Source organism: Protomyctophum bolini (genome assembly GCF_963924005.1).
Source record: "Protomyctophum bolini genome assembly, chromosome: 19".
In the NCBI taxonomy this organism is placed as follows: Eukaryota; Metazoa; Chordata; class Actinopteri; order Myctophiformes; family Myctophidae; genus Protomyctophum; species Protomyctophum bolini.
The window spans coordinates 21,594,597-21,614,446 of record NC_137880.1 but is presented as its reverse complement, the minus strand read 5'-3'; the positions used below and the strand labels follow the sequence as shown (position 1 = coordinate 21,614,446).

General features: G+C 44.2%; 1 protein-coding gene across 2 annotated transcripts in view; it reads left to right on the top strand.

Moving 5' to 3' along the window:
- ift172 (intraflagellar transport 172) overlaps window positions 1-19,850 on the top strand; it is a 60,862-nt gene that overhangs the window by 23,841 nt on the left and 17,171 nt on the right. For both annotated transcript variants that reach the window (XM_080790777.1, XM_080790776.1), the window contains 14 exons: window positions 7,074-7,181; window positions 7,922-8,006; window positions 8,723-8,815; window positions 9,149-9,226; window positions 9,677-9,925; window positions 10,665-10,743; window positions 11,018-11,138; window positions 13,532-13,676; window positions 15,291-15,380; window positions 15,474-15,571; window positions 15,954-16,089; window positions 16,240-16,356; window positions 17,796-17,938; window positions 18,448-18,541. In XM_080790777.1, the coding sequence (XP_080646903.1) occupies window positions 7,074-7,181; window positions 7,922-8,006; window positions 8,723-8,815; window positions 9,149-9,226; window positions 9,677-9,925; window positions 10,665-10,743; window positions 11,018-11,138; window positions 13,532-13,676; window positions 15,291-15,380; window positions 15,474-15,571; window positions 15,954-16,089; window positions 16,240-16,356; window positions 17,796-17,938; window positions 18,448-18,541 (1,636 nt within the window). The remainder of the gene's footprint in view (window positions 1-7,073; window positions 7,182-7,921; window positions 8,007-8,722; window positions 8,816-9,148; window positions 9,227-9,676; window positions 9,926-10,664; window positions 10,744-11,017; window positions 11,139-13,531; window positions 13,677-15,290; window positions 15,381-15,473; window positions 15,572-15,953; window positions 16,090-16,239; window positions 16,357-17,795; window positions 17,939-18,447; window positions 18,542-19,850) is intronic.

Sequence of the window (19,850 nt, the reverse complement as noted above, 5' to 3'; positions counted from 1 at the left end):
TAGCCTTTGATCTTCACATGGCCGTTCTGGTCTGTGTACCTGGGTCTTCTCGGCTTCATGGTGACTCTACGCCTACGGGGAGCCGGCTGGGCCAGCTGCTTCCTCAGCTTGTCCTCATTTTGGGTGACCAGTATCACATGACCAAAGTACCACAGAGTGGGCGCCGCCACGAACATCAGCTGAATGGTCCAGAAGTTCATGGGTGAGATAGGGAAGTGGTAGTTGTGACACATGTCTGGACACAATGGATTATTTGTGTGACATTTGAAAAACAACGCGTCGTCACTCCACACCTTCTCACCGGTACCACACAGCACTGTGATGCGAAACAGAAAGAGCACAGTAATCCAGAGCTTCCCGATGGGGGTGATGTAAACCTGGACCTTGTCCAGTAAACTGGACAGGAATCCCCACTGTGCTGACATGATGAGACGTGAGAGCACAATAACCAGGACACAAAGGGTTGAAGTACAACGGCCTGTTGAAAAAAAATCTTGTAGGACGATGTGATTATCTGCTGCAGTGATCTGTCAGGACCTTAACCACAGATGTTTGCCTGTGACGTGAAAATAGCTTCAGTAGAATCCTCAGCAGAGACTAAAGAAATCTCACCAAGTCACCAATTGTAAGAAGTGATGAGAAGAGATGTCATTGAGCTGATATATGCAATGAGAATATGGAGAATATGGAGCTTTAGATGGTGCCTATACTTCTGACATCACATGATGTCACAGTGAGTCATGCATACCCAAATATGTAGTTTGGTCAACCATGTCCATTGTCCAAATATGGAGTCTCTTTTGTCTGACATCACAAGTAACCATGGTGATCTAATGTAAACAATATGACGTGAAGATACAGGTTTGTTGACATTAGATCACCATGGTTACTCAAGAGAGAAGTCCATAATATGGACTTCTCTCTTGAGTCACAATTTTTTTTTTCGTCAAAGTATAAGTCGACAAAATCAACGTTGATTTTGTCGACTTATACTTTGACGAATTTTTTTTTTCACTGACAAAAACTTAATGGAAACTAAGCTGTGATGACTAAAACTATGAGACTAAATATATTGACAATTTCGTCAACAAATATAAACCTAACATTTTAGGAAGGGACTATAGTGGACAAGAGATCCAGTACAAGTCATTTTACACTTTGTTTGAATGCTGAAAATATCAGATCTACAAGCTCACAACGTGTCACACTGTAAAATCTGCCATTACGACGACAAGCCTGCCAAAATAAAATTTTAGTCGACTAAATCAACTTAGTCAGGGGATATTAATAAAATCACACCTGTGTGAAGTCAGGGGCGCTAATATTAAAGTCTCAAACTCATGTTGATTAGGTGATGTAATGGTGATGTAAAACAAACGGTGCAAACACAAACTTTAAACGTCATTAACAATAAAGAGACAATATGACGTTAATGGCACATTTTCCCTTCATTGTCAATGAAGGGAAACAAACATTGAATTTAAAGACAAACGTTAGACCTGTGTATAGGAGGGGTTAGCGCCCATCAAAAAATCAATTTCTTACCAAGAATTTTCTTCGCCAATGTGTTTGTAAGGGTGTCTACTAACATATCCCACATTGGTTTCAACCACCCTAGGGGAATTTTTGACAGCTGCTGAAAGTTGGGGTACCATACAACCATAAAAAAAAAAAAAAAAATCATTATGCTTTAAGTAGCATGTGACGTGTCAAACTAGGGTGTTTACTTCTGAATCCATTCCAAGCATTAGTTTTGCACGAAACACACACCTTGGGCTAAAAATGGCCATAGCCGTCATCACAAATGTGATGAGGTCAGCACATTTGGGCATATTTGGGCAAGAATGCTTGGACCCTAGTTTGGCCATAGACCCCCTAGTTTGGCCATAGCCAATTGCCCAAATATGCCCAAATGTGTTGACCTCATCACATTTGTGAGGGCCCAAGGAGTGTTTTTCATGCAAAATTAATGCTTGGAATGGATTCAGAATGTTAAAATCAGATCTAGTAGGGTTGACCGTGATATCTCTCTCAGGTTTGGTCTGGTGGGTTCGGTAATCAGTTGGACTAAATGTAGGTTTTCACATACTTCCTTCAGATAATCAGAACTATGTGATACCCAATTAGAGTTAAAATCACCAGAAATCAGAGTTTCTCAATTACTGTATTTAGACAATTATCAATCGCTTCCGGGGTCAGCAGAGGGAGGTTTATAAACCCCTATCACAGTAATAGAATTATTTGGCCCCAGATTAACTGACAAAGCAATACATTCAAAATAATTCCGTATAGTAACAGCTTTTAAAACAGTGACTGAAAAACGTGATTTAATAAAAAATAGCCACTCCCCAGCTCTCGCATGTCTGTCTATTCTAAATAAGATATTTCAGAATCGGAAACATCTACCTTTAGCCAAGTATCACTTAAAACCAATATATCAGGATCTGTTTGTGATGCTAGAAACTTTAAATTATCTAGTCTTTCTTTTGCTAATATACTCCTAATATTTAGGTAAATTAGACCCATGCCTTTTCTATTTTTAAAAGCATGTGGAGTCACTGTGTAGAATAGATATTGGTCTGGAACATCAGAAATGTAATTCAAAGTGAGGAGTGCCAGACCGACCTCCCCAGGGATTGTTTTCCTGTGGCAGATTTGTCTGCATGCTTTCCAGGCTAGGTCCATGTGGTTACACTAGAGATAGGATCCAAAAGGAAGCATGCACATCTCAGGAAATTCTACAGGTGCTGAACATGTACAATGAAAAAGAAGGGTTGTCCGCACACTGTGTATCAGCTCCCAGGAAACCTTTATTAGATTATTACCGTATTCTAATAAAGTTTCCTGGGAGCTGATACACAGTGTGTGGACTGTGGACAACCCTTCTTTTTCATTGTACATGTGTACACTCTCATGTAGTCTAATCAAGTACTCAGTTACTACTGGTATAATACATTACATGAAACAAAAGTACAAAAAAACACAGTTACCTTGGGTCAGTTTAACGTTTTATTTTATTTTTATAGAATGTTAAAATGTGCAAAAAAAACTTCTAAAAGGTGCTCAAACATCATCAATAAGGATTACAATCAGAGGTCATCCATGTGTCCACACATGGACAAATTATCTATATATGTGTTTCTGGTAATATTATTTTAATTTTGTACGTTCGGTGGCAAATATGGAATGTTGACCAAAATGTCCACCACAAGCCAGCATGGTGATGACCTCTGGTGACCCCTGGCTGTGCAGACATAAATCTCTGTCAAGCATCACCAATAAGGGTTATGAACATACAGTAAATACCTCTCTGTTACATTGTAAGCATTGAGCGTTTGTTCATTAACCCATTTTGGACGGGAACCCCTTTTGGTGTTTTAAGCATTAGCTGTTGAAAAATAGTAAATCTAGCTACCAGCTTGTAGATCTGCTATTTTTGATGGGGGTCGGCGGCCAATTACAGATATTATTGTGTGTCCTTGACATGGAAATGTTTGAGAATGTTTGAAAAACTGTCATTATTTAGAAGGCATTTGTAAAATCGTCCTCGGGTCTAAATGGGACTTTTTCTGTGTCTATGGAATTAACGTGACTCTAATAGACCCCCAGGTGTTTTGTATACGTCTATGGAGTTAACATTACTCTAATTATTAGAGTAATGTTAACTGCATAGACTCATACAAAACACCTGGGGGTCTATTAGAGTCTAATAGACCCCCAGGTGTTTTGTATGTGTCTATGGAGTTAACGTGACTCTAATAGACCCCCAGGTGTTTTGTATGTGTCTATGGAGTTAACATTACTCTAATAGACCCCCAGGTGTTTTGTATGTGTCTATGGAGTTAACGTGACTCTAATAGACCCCCAGGTGTGGTTAGAATATTTAAATATGTCTTCACTGTGTGTTTTTGGTTTCTTCCTGAAAGCTGAAAGCCTTTGAGTCAAAAGGCCCAATCGAAAATACACCATGTTTTGTGACATCAATCCTAAATAAACTATAGAGTATTTGTTCAGTAACAACTCTCTCCATGTCTCCCCAGCTCTTTAATAATAATTAGGTAAGGTACAGTAATTTTATTTATAAAGCGCCTTTCCAAACAGTTGTTACAAGGTGCTGTACAATAAAATTATAGGAATAAAACCAGAACATCACAATCACAAAAGAAGATCACAAAGATAAACCAACAATGAAATAAGAAACCGAGCAGCAAAGACAGTACCTAGAAATAGATAAAAACTATAATAAATTACAGTATGTTCTACCAGACAGAAGGTTTACACAGCAACAATGAATGAGCAACTGAGCATCTGCAAATTTACCTTTTATAAATCAATAATGGAGTTCTATCATTATCACAAATAAACTGGAGTACCATTGCATGAAATTCATCAGAATGTTTTGATCAAGTGATCAAAATCACAATGTGACATGTTGTGACATGTTGTGATCTTGTACATTGGCTATTTATCATATTGTCAGATTTAACCATGTTTTGATGCACTCTGTGCATCACATGCTACAATAGAATAGAGTAACTGTTTTGGCTGCTTTGTGGCCTGAAACAGGCTTCTGCTAGCTTCTGCTACTTCTGCTTCTTCGGCGTTCAGAGCGGTTGCTGCTCTGTTGCTGGCCACCGGCGTGTGATTTCAATGGCGTCGTGCTGTTGGGATGGGTGGCGTTTTCGGCCCCTGCATGACATCATCCACACCTCCAGAGAGGCTCCCCGGCTGCATGTTCTCCATCTCCGGGATTACGTTGTTGTTCTGCCTCAGTGGGACCTCCATGTTCATCAACTTGACAGTGTTGTAGCCTGGCTGGCTGTCCAGGTCCTCCTCCGCTGTCTCGAGCACCTCCATGTCGTCGTTGCGTCTCTTGCAGCTCCTGAAGCAGCACTTCAGCTTGCCGAGCAGGTACAGCATCTCGAGAACGTTGAGGAGCAGACAGAGACAAGCCACGGCAAGCATGAATCTGACGAAGAAGGTCTTTTCTGTGGGACGGGGCGCGTAGCACGTCGTCTTAGCATGACATTGAGTGACACCGATACAAATGTACTTGGCCTTAAACTCAAAACCAAACAGGAACCACTGTCCGCAGATGGAGGCCACCTCGATGAGGATCTTCAGCAGCAGCTGGAACTGGTAGGTTAACAGGAGCTTCCCTTTGATCTTCACATGGCCGTTCTCGTCAGTGAACCTGGGTCTCCTCAGGTTCCTGGTGCCACTACGTGGCGCCGGGCGGGCCAGCTGCTGCCTCAGCCTGTCCTCATTTTGGGTGACGAACATCACATGGAAAAGGTAGATCAGAGTGGGCGCCGCCACGAAGATGAGTTGCATGGACCAGAAGGTGATGTGATCGGTGGGGAAGTGGTAGTTGTGACACATGTCTAGACACATGTCGTTTGCTGTGTGACATTTGAAACGCGAGAGATCGTCACGCCACACTCTCTCACCGATAACACACAGCACCATGACACGGCACACGAAGAACACAACCATCCAGATCTTCCCGAAGACAGTCATGTGAGTTTTAGTGCTGTCCAGTAGACTGGTCAGGAATCCCCAGTCTCCCATGATCCTGAAGAGAGAGCACAAGAACCAGGAGACAGAGTATTAAGAGGTGGAAGAGAAAAACACTGCACCCCCTTCAATGGAGCAACTCTCCTTCCATACTGACAATTTTGTCAACAAATAAAAACAACACAGGTATAAGAAATGCAAGGCGTGGTCAGCCAACATTCAAGAAACAACTCAAATCAACATGTTTCTTTAACAGAGCAACGCTTCACAGTGGAAAAACTCTCATAGCAACAGTGTTTAACATTTATCTGTACTTACAGAAATAGTGATCAACTCTTAGCGGAGCGGAGAAAGTGTGTTGCATCGACGACTGTCAAAGTCTGATAGGATGACACCTTGGCTTTCACTGACTATAGTCCCTCTGCTCAGATGATAGTTTCTGTCCACAGCCAGAGTTTATATACCCGTCCTGAACAATAACTGTCTGTGTCCAAATGGCCACCTTGTTGCATTTACCACCTACAGAAAGATGAGCTCATGAACAGCTTTTACTGGAAAATACTGAATAATTTGTTACAGGAACGTGTGTGTGTGTGTGTGTGTGTGTGTGACATGGGTAGATGAAATGGGGAGGAAAGATCACAGGACATCTATCTATCTTTCTATCTATCTGGTGACCCCTGTGGTCAGCTGTACACATGTGTTGTTTGAGAACTGCACATGTCCTGACAATTCACAGAACATCTTCGGTGAGAAGGGGGGGGGGGGGGGGGTGTCACAGCCCCTGTAGTTGGCCTTGCAGGGTGTCAATTCAATTCAATTCAAAGGGCTTTATTGGCATGAGAAAACATATAAGTTTACAGTGTCACAGCCCCTGTAGTTGGTCTTGCAGGGCCTGTGTGGTTGGTTATGTGGGCCTATAGAGAGTCACAGTCCCGCCCCCTCCCAGGGCCCAGGAAATTATTCCCCGTTCATTTTCCTCATAGACATTTAAAAAAGTATTCATTTAAAGACCTTTTAAGCGTTGTACAAAGCCCACTCGAGTTGTGAGAAATCATGACAACAAACAAAAAAAATAGGGCCGAACAAATAATTAGAATTATTTCCTGGGCCTGGCGTCGTCATGAAAGGGGTCGCAAATCGCTGTCGTGTGTGTGTGTGTGTGTGTGTGTGTGTGTGTGTGTGTGTGTGTGTGTGTGTGTGTTGCGAGCTGCTAAACACAATACTGCTGCTCATTTCTGTTCCCTCTTTGTTTCTCACCTCAGAGCTTATCTTGTTTCCTGACTCTGTTCTGTTCTCTCTCTCTGTGTGTGTGTGTGTGTGTGTGTGTGTGTGTGTGTGTGTGTGTGTGTGTGTGTGTGTGTGTGTGTGTGTGTGTGTGTGTGTGTGTGTGTGTGTGTGTGTGTGTGTGTGTGTGTGTGTGTGTGTGTGTGTGTGTGTGTGTGTGTGTGTGTGTGTGTGTGTGTGTGTGTGTGTGTGTGTGTGTGTGTGTGTGTGTGTGTGTGTGTGTGTGTGTGTGTGTGTGTGTGTGTGTGTGTGTGTGTGTGTGTGTGCAGAGCTACTGCATTCTTGGAGACCCTGGAGATGTCTTCCGAGACAGAGGCCATGTGGAAAACTCTCAGCAAACTCTCCCTGGAGGCTCGCCAGCTACACATCGCAGAGAGGTCAAAACACACACATGGATAAAAGTTCTCAGTCGTCCACAACTGATTTCAGTCTTTGGGATTCCATAGAAGTCAGCATGACTTGATTCTAGCGATATGTTCAGAATCAACTTCCATACAATCCTAAAAAGTCTCAGATGTTTCATATAAAGTAAAGGTTAAAGCCTGAATCTGATTTCTTCACCTGGTTGGCAGTATGTAGATTGTAGAACATCAGGAACAAATTATTACTTCTCTATATTTGTGCGCTTTTCAATTTGCATTCTGCCTTGCTATTAATAATGCATATACTGTGCGTAATGCACCGGCCTAATCTGCATGAATCATGCGATCGGGGTATAAAAAAAAATATATATATATGTTGTCCCGAGAGGAGAATTTTAATGAGGTAAGGAGAAGAGATGCGAAACGATGGGCGACATGGGCTTAACTTGTTTCCACGATCTCCTCAGCACTCTGATGCAACTGCTGAGAATGACAATTTGATAATGGTGGTTAAATGTTAGCAACTAGCTTTATTATGACTTGACTACTCATATACTGTAGGAGCGTACCTCATTATGTAACATGTAATTTGTCTCTGCTAATTAAGTGTCAGGTTTTACTCATCATTTATTTTCCCATTCAATTCAATGTGTTTTTGTTGTGCTGAGATCAGTGTATGTAAATGTAGGGATTGTCTTCCTTTCCTTACTTTTCTTTTCTTTCTTTCTTTCTTTCTTTACCATTTCCATTTTCAGGTGTTTTGCTGCCTTAGGGGATGTCTCTACAGTTCGTTTCCTCAGTGAAACTAACGTGATTGCTGACAAGATATCAAAGGAAACCGTATGTACCCTACTGTCTCCATCCATACTGACAATCTGTCATACTAGTACCTACTGTATGTACCCTACTGTCTCCATCCATACTGACAATCTGTCATACTAGTACCTACTGTATGTACCCTACTGTCTCCATCCATACTGACAATCTGTCATACTAGTACCTACTGTATGTACCATACTGTCTCCATCCATACTGACAATCTGTCATACTACCTACAATCTGTCATACTACCTACAATCTGTCATACTGTACTAATACAAACAATCTGACATACTGTATACGTACAAACAATACAGTTACAACATACATACACAGAGACCCAGATCTACTGTAACAAGCTGATTGGCCGATATACGTAACTACCTACAGTATTAGAGTACTGGAGCAGAAAGGTAAATGTCTCTAACAGTCGTACACACACACACACACACACACGCACACACACACACACACACACACACACACACACACACACACACAGACACAGACACACCTGCAATATTGGCTGGCTTTTACATTCTACCTGCCACTGTCATTGGTGGTGATGTTTATTGTAACTCTGTGTAGGTACAGTATGTGTAGGGGTAGGTAGGATTAGGTAAATTATATTTAGAATTTTGTGTGTGTGTGTGTGTGTGTGTGTGTGTGTGTGTGTGTGTGTGTGCGTGTGTGCGTGTGCGTGTGTGTGCGTACGTACGTGCTCGTATTCTGTCTAGGGAGGAGATGGAACAGAGTTCTTCCAGGTCCAAGCCCGTTTGGCCATGCTGGTCAAGAACTTTAAACTTGCAGAGATGTACTACTTGGAGCAGGTATGGTGTATACAGTATACATACACTCCAATGTAGAGACATTGGCTCACTCATATTACTACATATACAGTATACATACTGTACACTCCAATGTAGAGACATTGGCTCACTCACTACACAGGAGATTCCTCAGTGTTCATTTGAACTCTGATTGTACATTTAGATCTCTCTCTGCCTACAAATATGTCTGGGGAAATCTAAATTCATTGAATGTCCTCAGATTTAGAGATCACCAGACATATCCGTAGGTGGAGATCTCTGATCATCTTGCTAAACGAGATTAATTTGACTTTTTTCAGTGTATGTATTCACATGTTGCCGTCTCTCTCACAGAATGCCATAGATGAGGTGATTGAGATGTACCAGGAACTGCATATGTGGGACAACTGCATCGCTGTGGCTGAATCCAAGGTAAAAAATACGTTATTACACCTGCTTTCTCTGATGAAAGAGACACCTCAATGGCAACAGCTTTTTTTAAATTTTGTCTCCTGTCGTTTTGTTTTCCTCCGGCACAAATTTCAAAAGTCCAGGGGATTTATTGTTCAATTATTCCAATAACAGGAATGTTTCAATCCATTGCTGTAGCATGTCAAGGTAAAAGTCAGAAATGATTTCTTCATTGCTTCTGCTGTTTTGATTAGAAGAGAAAACCAAAATGACCTAATAACCAAAAATATTGGCATCAGCGTCAACCCCCCATTACTTTACATGCACACACTGCACGAGTGTACAGAGCTAATCAAAACACCCTATTTTTCACTTTCACCTACAGTATACACTGAATCTTAGGATAGGGCAAGGCAAGGCAAGCATGTAGATCAAATACGAATCTCTCCCCCCACCCTACTCTGCATGCAGGGCCACCCTGAGCTGGACAGTCTGCGTCGGAGCTACTACCAGTGGCTGACGGAGACGGGCCAGGACGAGAAGGCAGGCGAGCTGAAGGAAGGGGAGGGCGACTACCAGGGGGCCGTCAACCTCTACCTGAAGGCTGGCCTCCCCGCCAAGGCCGCCCGGCTGGCTATCAGCCGCCCGGAGCTGGCGGCCAACAGCGACGCTGTCGGCCGCATCGCCGCCGCTCTCATCAAAGGAGAGTTCTACGAGAGGGTGTGTGTGGTCTCGAGCTTTTGTCCTCGCTGTCTGGCAGAAGCTTTTTTTAATTTGAAATGAATGCACTATTTTATACTTCATCGTATGGTAGTGGTTTATGGTAGTGTTAAAGTAGCTAAATTAGCTGATCTACAAACTCATGATGTGTGACACACCCACACACACACACACACACACCTCTTACACACTCCCCTTTTCTTTACTTCACTCTGCCTGTCTCTCCCATCTGCCCTTCATCAACTCTTTTGTCCTTTTCCGTGTTCTCCACTTTACCCTCGTCATCCTTCTGTCCTCCCCTCACCCTCCCCCCACCCCCCACCCCGGCCCACACACACCTTTTCTCTCTCCCTCCTTTCCTCCTGTGCTCTCCTCTCTCTCTCTGTCCTCCCCATCTCCTGTCTGCTAACAGATGCAGGTAGAGGTGTCGCTGTGTCTGTGCAGGATGCCTGGGAGAACCAAGTGTTCTTTTCTCCTTTTCGATCACTTTTTCTTACCACCCGCCCCTCACTCTCTTTATCTCTCCATCTGTGCACATTTCTCTCCACGTCTCAGTCTCAAGCCATCTGCATAAGAACTTTATTATTCTATGTGCCAACAACCATCTGTGTTTGTGTATCTGAGGTGAGAACACAGGCAGGCCCATGGTAGAGGGGGGAAACGTCAAGCACTTAAAAGTTGTTTCTTTCTTTGTTTCTCTCTAACTGAACCCCTCTCACCCCTGCCCCTCTGCTTCCAGGCTGGAGATCTATACGAGACCATCAGAAACAACCAGCGTGCTCTGGAGTGCTACCGCAAAGGAAATGCCTTCAGGAAAGGTATGCGAACGGATAAGGATGTACTGGATGCCGATAGCAATCAAGCTAGTACTAGAAGAAGGCCCCCTCGAATCTAAAAAATAATCTCTTCATGCGATTTGGCATCCTGGGGGGAAGAAATATATACAGTATATTACATTTGTCATGGAACATACATTTGTTGACCCCCTATTGAGTGCCGGTAAGTTTGAACTAAACTACGTCGGTGCAATGGTGTGCATAAGGATGTGACACACTCGCTGCACGACCTGATGTCTTCTCTCTGTCCCCTCAGCGGTGGAGCTGGCTCGCAGTGCCTTCCCTGCAGATGTGGTCAAATTAGAGGAGGCCTGGGGGGACTATCTGGTCCAACAGAAACAGATGGACGCGGCCATCAGCCACTTCATCGAGGCTGGGTACCTGCTGTCTGGGACACGACAGGGGGAAGGGGTAGATCAGAAAGGGAGATGGCGACAGGTGGAGGAATGGAAAAAGGAAGGATAGTGGGTGTAGGAGAGAGCGATTGTTGGAGTGATGGAAGCATGAGGGAAGCAACAGCTGTACAGCACAGATAGACAACCATAAAACCACTATACAGACCATGACCTTTTCTCAAAAAGAGGGATTGTGTTAAGTACTGTAGGAGGATAAAGGACTAGAAGAGAGGATGTTAAGACATGGGAGTGGAGGGAGACAAGTGGATCTTCCCATGAATCACTGACAAACATTAGCCTTTTTGAAGATGAAGGTCATACTGTAGCTAGGGTTTTAGAAATTCTACTGCTGAAGGCGTCCGAATGAAACACTATCCACTTCTGTACCAGTAATATAAACTTTGTAGTCAACATCAAAGGGCTCCAATGAATGCCCTGGTGACAATTTGTTTATCGCATACCTGTAGCTTTTTTGAGTTACCGGTACTACAAGAAAACAGCATTTGATCAAGGCTGCTGTTTGATGTGTCTGACACAGTCCCTCACAGTGACAGTTAAGCATGCAGTGGCACTTTAACTTGTCCTTTAATTTACTATCCTCATTCCTCAGGCTCTCCCAATAAATAGACAGTCAGTTATTTACTTAGGACTTTGATGGAGTGAGGTAACCATGCTATGAGACAGTGTTGTGTTCCACCGTGTTATGCTATCGACGTAGCATATGGTCCCTTACACTTAAGGGACCAATTATGCTACGTCGATAGCATAACACGGTAAAGAATTATAATAATATTTTTTTTAATTAAAAGTAGGTAGGGCATTCCAGAGCTTGGGGGCCCGGATTGCAAAAACCCTGCCGCCCTTAGTGACAAGCTGAGTACATATAATATATCAATATATATATATATATCATTCAATATATATATACTGTATATATCAATATATATATATATATATATATATATATATATATATATACGTATCATACGCTCTACTACCCATTTCATTGGATGACCACGCATGAGTATGTATATATGCATGTCATGCGTGTGCAGGGAATATATATATATGGTATACCCAGAAACCTAGAACACACCACTGGTGTGAGATCATGCAGGGAGAGAGTGCATAGTGTGAGAGTATGCAGGGAGATAGTGCATAGTGTGAGAGTCTGCAGGGAGAGAGTGCATAGTGTGAGAGTCTACAGGGAGAGAGTGCATCGTGTGAGAGTATGCAGTGAGATAGTGCATAGTGTGAGAGTATGCAGGGAGATAGTGCATAGTGTGAGAGTCTGCAGGGAGAGAGTGCATAGTGTGAGAGTCTACAGGGAGAGAGTGCATCGTGTGAGAGTATGCAGTGAGATAGTGCATAGTGTGAGAGTCTGCAGGGAGAGAGTGCATAGTGTGAGAGTCTACAGGGAGAGAGTGCATCGTGTGAGAGTATGCAGTGAGATAGTGCATAGTGTGAGAGTATACAGGGAGAGAGTGCATCGTGTGAGAGTATGCAGTGAGATAGTGCATAGTGTGAGAGTCTGCAGGGAGAGAGTGCATAGTGTGAGAGTCTACAGGGAGAGAGTGCATCGTGTGAGAGTATGCAGTGAGATAGTGCATAGTGTGAGAGTATACAGGGAGAGAGTGCATCGTGTGAGAGTATGCAGTGAGATAGTGCATAGTGTGAGAGTCTGCAGGGAGAGAGTGCATAGTGTGAGAGTCTGCAGGGAGAGAGTGCATAGTGTGAGAGTCTGCAGGGAGAGAGTGCATAGTGTGAGAGTCTGCAGGGAGAGAGTGCATAGTGTGAGAGTCTGCAGGGAGAGAGTGCATAGTGTGAGAGTATACAGGGAGAGAGTGCATCGTGTGAGAGTATGCAGTGAGATAGTGCATAGTGTGAGAGTCTGCAGGGAGAGAGTGCATAGTGTGAGATTCTGCAGGGAGAGAGTGCATAGTGTGAGAGTATGCAGGGAGAGAGTGCATAGTGTGAGATTCTGCAGGGAGAGAGTGCATAGTGTGAGAGTATGCAGGGAGAGAGTGCATAGTGTGAGATTCTGCAGGGAGAGAGTGCATAGTGTGAGAGTATGCAGGGAGAGAGTGCATAGTGTGAGAGTATGCAGGGAGATAGTGCATGGTATGAGGGCAGACATGACTGTTGATGAAGTGACTTAAAACAGCTAATTTAATTGCTAATCACATAGAGCGCTTCTCTGCTGTTTATTAAACCGCAATGCTCAGCTCTCCAGGGCATGTCAACACACGGTCGCACGCACGCACGCACACACACACACACACACACACACACACACACACACACGCACACACACACACTGTCCTGAGATTACCCTGGGACTAACATATCACACATTTTCTCCTCTCCTCTGCTAGCTGCTCTTTAAAGGCCATTGAGGCGGCCATCGGAGCTCGGCAGTGGAAGAAGGCTGTGCACATCCTGGAGTTGCAGGACGACACATCAGCAGGGAAATTCTACCTTAAGATAGCTCAGCACTACTCCTCCCTACAGGATTATGAGGTGAGACATGGTGGATGTACTGTATGTGATGGGAAAAACAGAACAGACATCAAAGCAGGATTGCCAGGTGGCACCTATGGAACGCGTGTGTCGAATTTGAAGTCGGTGGGGCGAACGGTTCTCGAGTTATGTGGATTTCAGACGTACAGACGTACACACACACAGAGACTTGGTGCATTTATAGTTAGATACTAGACCGGAGTCAGTAACACGTCAGTAACAATGGAAGTTGGAGATCCATGCCCCACACGGCTATGCAATACCCGTGTCAGAGTAACCGTTCCTGCCGTCCCAGCAGATGATGGATGCAGCCCGCACAGCACAGGTACAAAAATATAAATCTGATGTACCCGTTCCACCCATCTGTCTGTGTGCCTTTCATGCCCATGTATGGAGATTTCTGTATCTGTCTGTCTGTGTCCTTTCATTCCTATATATGGAGTTCTGTGCCCAAAAATGTGTTGTGATGTCAGAACAGGCCAGCTCCATATATGGACCCTCGGAGCCCGGGCAGAGGCCTTTTGTGGTGGTTCTTGACAACTGTGGGTCCAACCGACTAGACACCGGCACTGCAGCTGCTGGGCGAGCGCTGGTGCTTTGGCATGGCGGCATCAACATATGGAATGAATTCTGTACTGGCAATATATGGAGCATGTCTTGAGTGTACAGGGTTTGATGAGGTCAGATCAACATATGGAATGTCAGAACAGGAAGGACGGGTAGGGATGGATCAACATATGGAATGTCAGAACAGGTCAGCTCCATACATGGAGATCTAAGGGTTTGAGGTTTGAGGTCAGATGTAGAGTTGCTGGCCGGCTGGTCGACCGGTTTCGACACACTGTGTCCTCTTCAGGGCGTGGCTATAGAGGACTGTCTTATGGTTTATCTCTTATGCTGCCTGTGACCAAAGGGGACCAACCAAGTGGGTACAATCTGTACAAAAAATAAATACACCTTAATATATGGCCACACTTTGTAACATTTTGCCTACACATCCCGTCTTGACTACTGCAATGGACTACACCACCCTTAGCTGTTCCTCTATTCACACATTCACACTACAATTAGTACAGAATACAACTGCTAGAATTCTCACCAAAACAAACCGCAGGGCACATGTAACACCGGTACTGGCTGCACTTCACTGCGGCTCCCTAGCAAATTCAGAATCGATTTGTTTGTTTGTTTTTTAACAACATACAAGGAATTACATGGCCTAGTCCCAGTTTATATCTCGGACTTATTGGTGACAAAGGCCCCCTGAAGATTCCTGTGATCAAACTAGTAACCAAGGGGGACCGGGCCTTTGCAGTGGTTGCTCCCACAATGTGGAACGCCCTACCCTTATCGATTTAAAACGCTGAGTCTGTTGACGGTTTTAAGATCTTTAAGAACACATTTATTTCGGTTACATTTTGTCTTGTAAATGTTTAACTGACCTTTTTCAATGTTGTCGATGTTTTTGCTTTTATTTCTCGTTCTGTTATTGCTCCTGATGGGGTCTGAATTTTCACTATTTGTTGTAGGATGAAGTATATAGTAGGGCTTAAGTGCTTAGCAACTACCATATTCAGATTTTCTTCTGTGTGTGTGTGTGTTTACTTCCTGCAGGTGGCAGAGCGGCTATTTGTGAAGGGAGACCACATTAAAGATGCCATCGACATGTATACAGCAGCTGGCCGCTGGGAGGATGCTCATAAGGTTGGTCCACACTCTCTCTCTCTCTCTCTCTCTCTCTCACACACACACACACCACAGAAATGAAATAAATCCATGTTTTTGTTGTTTGTGTAGCTGGCAGTGAAATGCATGACGGAAGAGGACGCAACAGCTCTGTACCTCAGCAGAGCACAGGAACTGGAGAAAGACGGGAAATACAAGGAAGCTGAGAGGTAAAGAGCGTGTGTGTGCGATTTTCTTGTTCTGCCACCATCGCTCAATGCTAAATTGGAATTTGACGAGGTACAGCTGCACTTTGACCAACAGTAATCATTACACAGCAAAACTATGGCACACACACACACACACACACACACACACACACACACACACACACACACAGCCAGCCAGCCAGTCTGTGGGCTTACCACCAGCCTCTGTGACTTTCTGTTCTAGTACAACGTGATGTGTCAGCTGACACTTCAACTCCATCTGAAACCCTTCTGTTGCTTCATTGATTCCTGGACTGACAAGTGTGTGTTTGTGTGTGCATGTGTGTGCGTGCATGCGTGCGTGTATGTACACGTGCGTGCGTGTGTGCGTACTACTGCGTAGGCTGTTTACAACAGTGAAGCAGCCAGACTTTGCCATCACCATGTACAAGAAGAACCGCATGTTCGAGGACGTGATTCGCCTCGTGGCCAAACACCACCCAGACCTGCTCAACGAGACACACCTGCACCTGGCAAAGGTACTGTAGATGCACGTGCTCACGCCGCAGCTCTGCCAACATGTATTTGGAGAGACGCGCTGTGTGTGCACCACATCGCAACGTCTGACTGCATCCTGCTCTGTGGGCACCACATCGCAATGTCTGACTGCATCCCGCTCTGTCCCACAGGAACTGGAGGCGGAGTCCCGCTTCTCTGAGGCAGAGTATCACTTCATGGAGGCACAGGAGTGGAAGGCCGCCGTACACATGTACCGCGTCAGTGACATGTGGGAGGACGCGTACCGGGTATAATACACAAAATATATTTAAAACACTGTTTGAAATCTTCAAACTGCTGATGTCACTGGTAGGGCAGGTTTCTGAACTGTCCACAGACCTCTCTGAGACAGAGTGAGTATATGTATGTGGTACCATCTTACAATGGCCATTGTGATGTCATGTCAACTGTTTTTTGGCACATTTGACTGTCAAGGTTTCAGCCTCCAGGAAGAAACACAAAATACGACATCATTGCACATAACAACCACACCAAGGGGTCTAATGAAGTACTGTCACCTCATAAATGAAAAACTGGCTTTCGCCTTTATTTTATATTTCTTATGGAGGGACAGGAAATGGGGAGATAGATGGGGGGGAAGGCATGCAGTAAGGGCCGTTGGGATCGGGAGTCGAACCCGCGGTCCGCGGCACACTGCTAGACTAGATTACCAGCCAAGGTGCCTGGACCGCTGAGCCATGACCATGGCACTCCATCTTTAAGTAAACTCCATGCACCCTATGAGCGCAATGTGCACCTGAATCTCAAGTGCAATTTTTCTTTCATGTGCATAACTATTGACTGATAATTCAATCACACTGTAAGGAACTGGTAATGTAAACACGATTATCATAGCCCAAATTATAATTGTTAGATTTCTGCTCACTGTTTCCATTTATTTAGACATGGAAAACCATTAGGCTTAGTTGGATTCCCTCCATTGTTGTTTTTTTTGTCTATCTATAGGGGATGTGCTATTTGTTAACAATCAAACCCTGTAACGCGGGTTATTAGAATAGTGGCAATGCAGTGTCAGTGTGTGTGTGTGAAAGCAGTCATTGACAGGAAAGCAGTCAGAGGCTCCCACACAGCCATCAAATACCGTATGTGACCCTCCATGGCGGGCTCAGCGTCCACCAGACACATTCTGCTGTCAATGTGGTCCGTCGGCCCCTGCCATCTGCACAGCGTACAGGTTTCACATTGAACGCTGAAGGTCATAGCATTTAATTTAGTTCACTACTCACTGGTAATTCAGCCTTTGCACATGACTTGCCCCACCGTCGCCCCACCCCCCCTCCCCACTGATACCGGTAATACAGACGCTGAGAGGTTATTAGATCCACTTCATTTCATTACAGACGCCGGCACTTTATATTCAAATCCTGCCAAAGTGAACGTCGGAACCTCTGTCGGCCCATGAGCTACAGTATGCTACAGCTCCAGATAAGGATCATCTGTGCTTCCCCATCTGTGTCATCTCTCCGTGGAGATCTCTCCTTTTCCTGTCTTATCTTCTCTCTCTCTCTCTCTCTCTCTCTCTCTCTCTCTCTCTCCTCGCTACTCTGCAATCTGCCCCCCCATGTCGTTGGGCCACGTGAGACAGAAATGATGTATGCCTGCATATTAATCAGTTCTATGTCCTTCTGTCCTTATCCCCCAACCCAACTGTGCGTGTGTGTGTCAGGTGGCTAAGAGCCACGGAGGGGCCAGTGCCCAGAAGCAGGTGGCCTACCTGTGGGCCAAGAGCCTGGGCGGGGAGGCTGCCGTCAAGCTGCTCAACAAGTTCGCCCTGCTGGAGTATGCCATTGATTTTGCATCAGACAACTGGTGAGTAGCGTCCGTCCACGTGACTGTGTCACTGTCGCCATCCTCTCCCAAATTATGCAATGGTGCCTTTTTGAACGCCCACGCATTCCAATTGAGCATCTGTAGCCAAACGTTGCTGTTGTGCTGGTCTTTTCACTGTGTACCCAGTTGATGTCATCACCCAGTTTCATCTCAACCCTATAATGGCCCTCTGCCAGAATCCTCCCTGTTCACCCACTCCATTCCAACTCACACCACCCACAATCTCCTGCTAAAGCACCACCTGCTACTTGTAGTTTGCCAGAAAAGAGACACAAACAGTCGCACATGCTCTCAGTGATAGTTTATCTCCTGTAGTGTTGACTGGATAAACGGCCTCCACTAGAAGTGCAGCACACAATTATCCATGCACTTATCATTTATGTGAAATACTCTCATCTGCTGGTCATACTGTGGACAAGAAGTGTCCTTATAGCCACTCTCTCTCTCTCTCTCTCTCTCTCTCTCTCTCTCTCTCTCTCCTCAATCAGTTCGTTTGACTTTGCCTTTGAGCTGGCCCGGGTGTCCAGCAAACAGAAGATCCCTGAAATTCATCTGAAACATGCCATGTTCATGGAGGATGAGGTATGCCGTATTATGCTATTTGAACATACAGTACATCGTCCTGCTTGTTGAATCTTTATGTCCTTCCATACACTTTTCTTTGTTCTTAAATAAAAGCATTTCCTACACATTTGGAACATGAGTAAATCGGCCAAATCTATCACAGGTCATCCAAAGCACTGTTTCCCAAACAGTGGGTCAGGACCCATGTCTGGGTCACGGACCACTTTTTATGGGTCGTGAATAAAAAAAGACCCAAAGGAAAACAAATAAATCTTTCTCTGATTTTGTGCAGAAACAGGATATGGGTTACGCTCCTCCTCATTCTTAGTCCACTACCTCCTACTAACAACATTACATGTTTTATGGCAGTGTTGCTGACAGATTATGCTGTTAGTAGAATCTGTATTGAGAGATTAGGGAGTCTGCGCTCAAGGACACTTTGACAAACACGAATCAGGAGGAGCCGAGGATCAAACCAGGAACCTTCCGGTTCCCAGATGGCCGCTCTACCTCCTGAGCCAGAGTGTTACTGCGTGCCAGGCCAGCAAAGACAACTCCAGTACAGTTGCTATCATAATGACAGACAGAAACACCTAAATGAAACACATCCACAATTCACGTTATTTCCTGAAGGCTGCATTTGCAGTGCCTGTCAAAGTGAAAAGGTTCTATTGTGACTATTAACTTAATATAGAATAAAGAATAATTGGGTTGGGTCAAGCATTGTTACTAAAAACAATTGTTAAAAAAAACACGACTGACTTATAATTCTGTCTGACATCATCACCTTCAATGAGTGAAGGTGAAGTTAATACCGGTACGATCATTGTGATTCCTGCTGACTTGCTGCTATCACCTGTGTCTTGGGAAATTAAAAAAAACATCCAAACTGTGATTACCCACTACAGATCCAAAGACTCTGCTTTTGCCATGTGATAAATACTGTACTTATTAACCAATTAGACCTGAACCTCTTTTGGGGTAGTTGTTGCTATGCACAGTATATAGCAACATATTTTTGGTAATAAATAATAATAAATATTTTAAGTTTTTAGAAAACTTAGTTCAGGATTTAGAAGGCCTTTTTAGAATTGGAATTTGTCTACTCTAAATGGGTTAAGGCATTTGAAGCTAGTGGTTTTGTACCATATCTATTAACATGGATTATAGCTGAGACAAACGTTATGATGGCATTGGTACAGTCGTTCTCCTACAAGATACCTATAGCTCTGACACTATTTATAATGTTTCATTCTAGTTAAAGTAATTAGTTGTGTGTGTATATCTGTGTCTCTGCCAACCACAGCCTTTATTCTTCCTCTGCTTG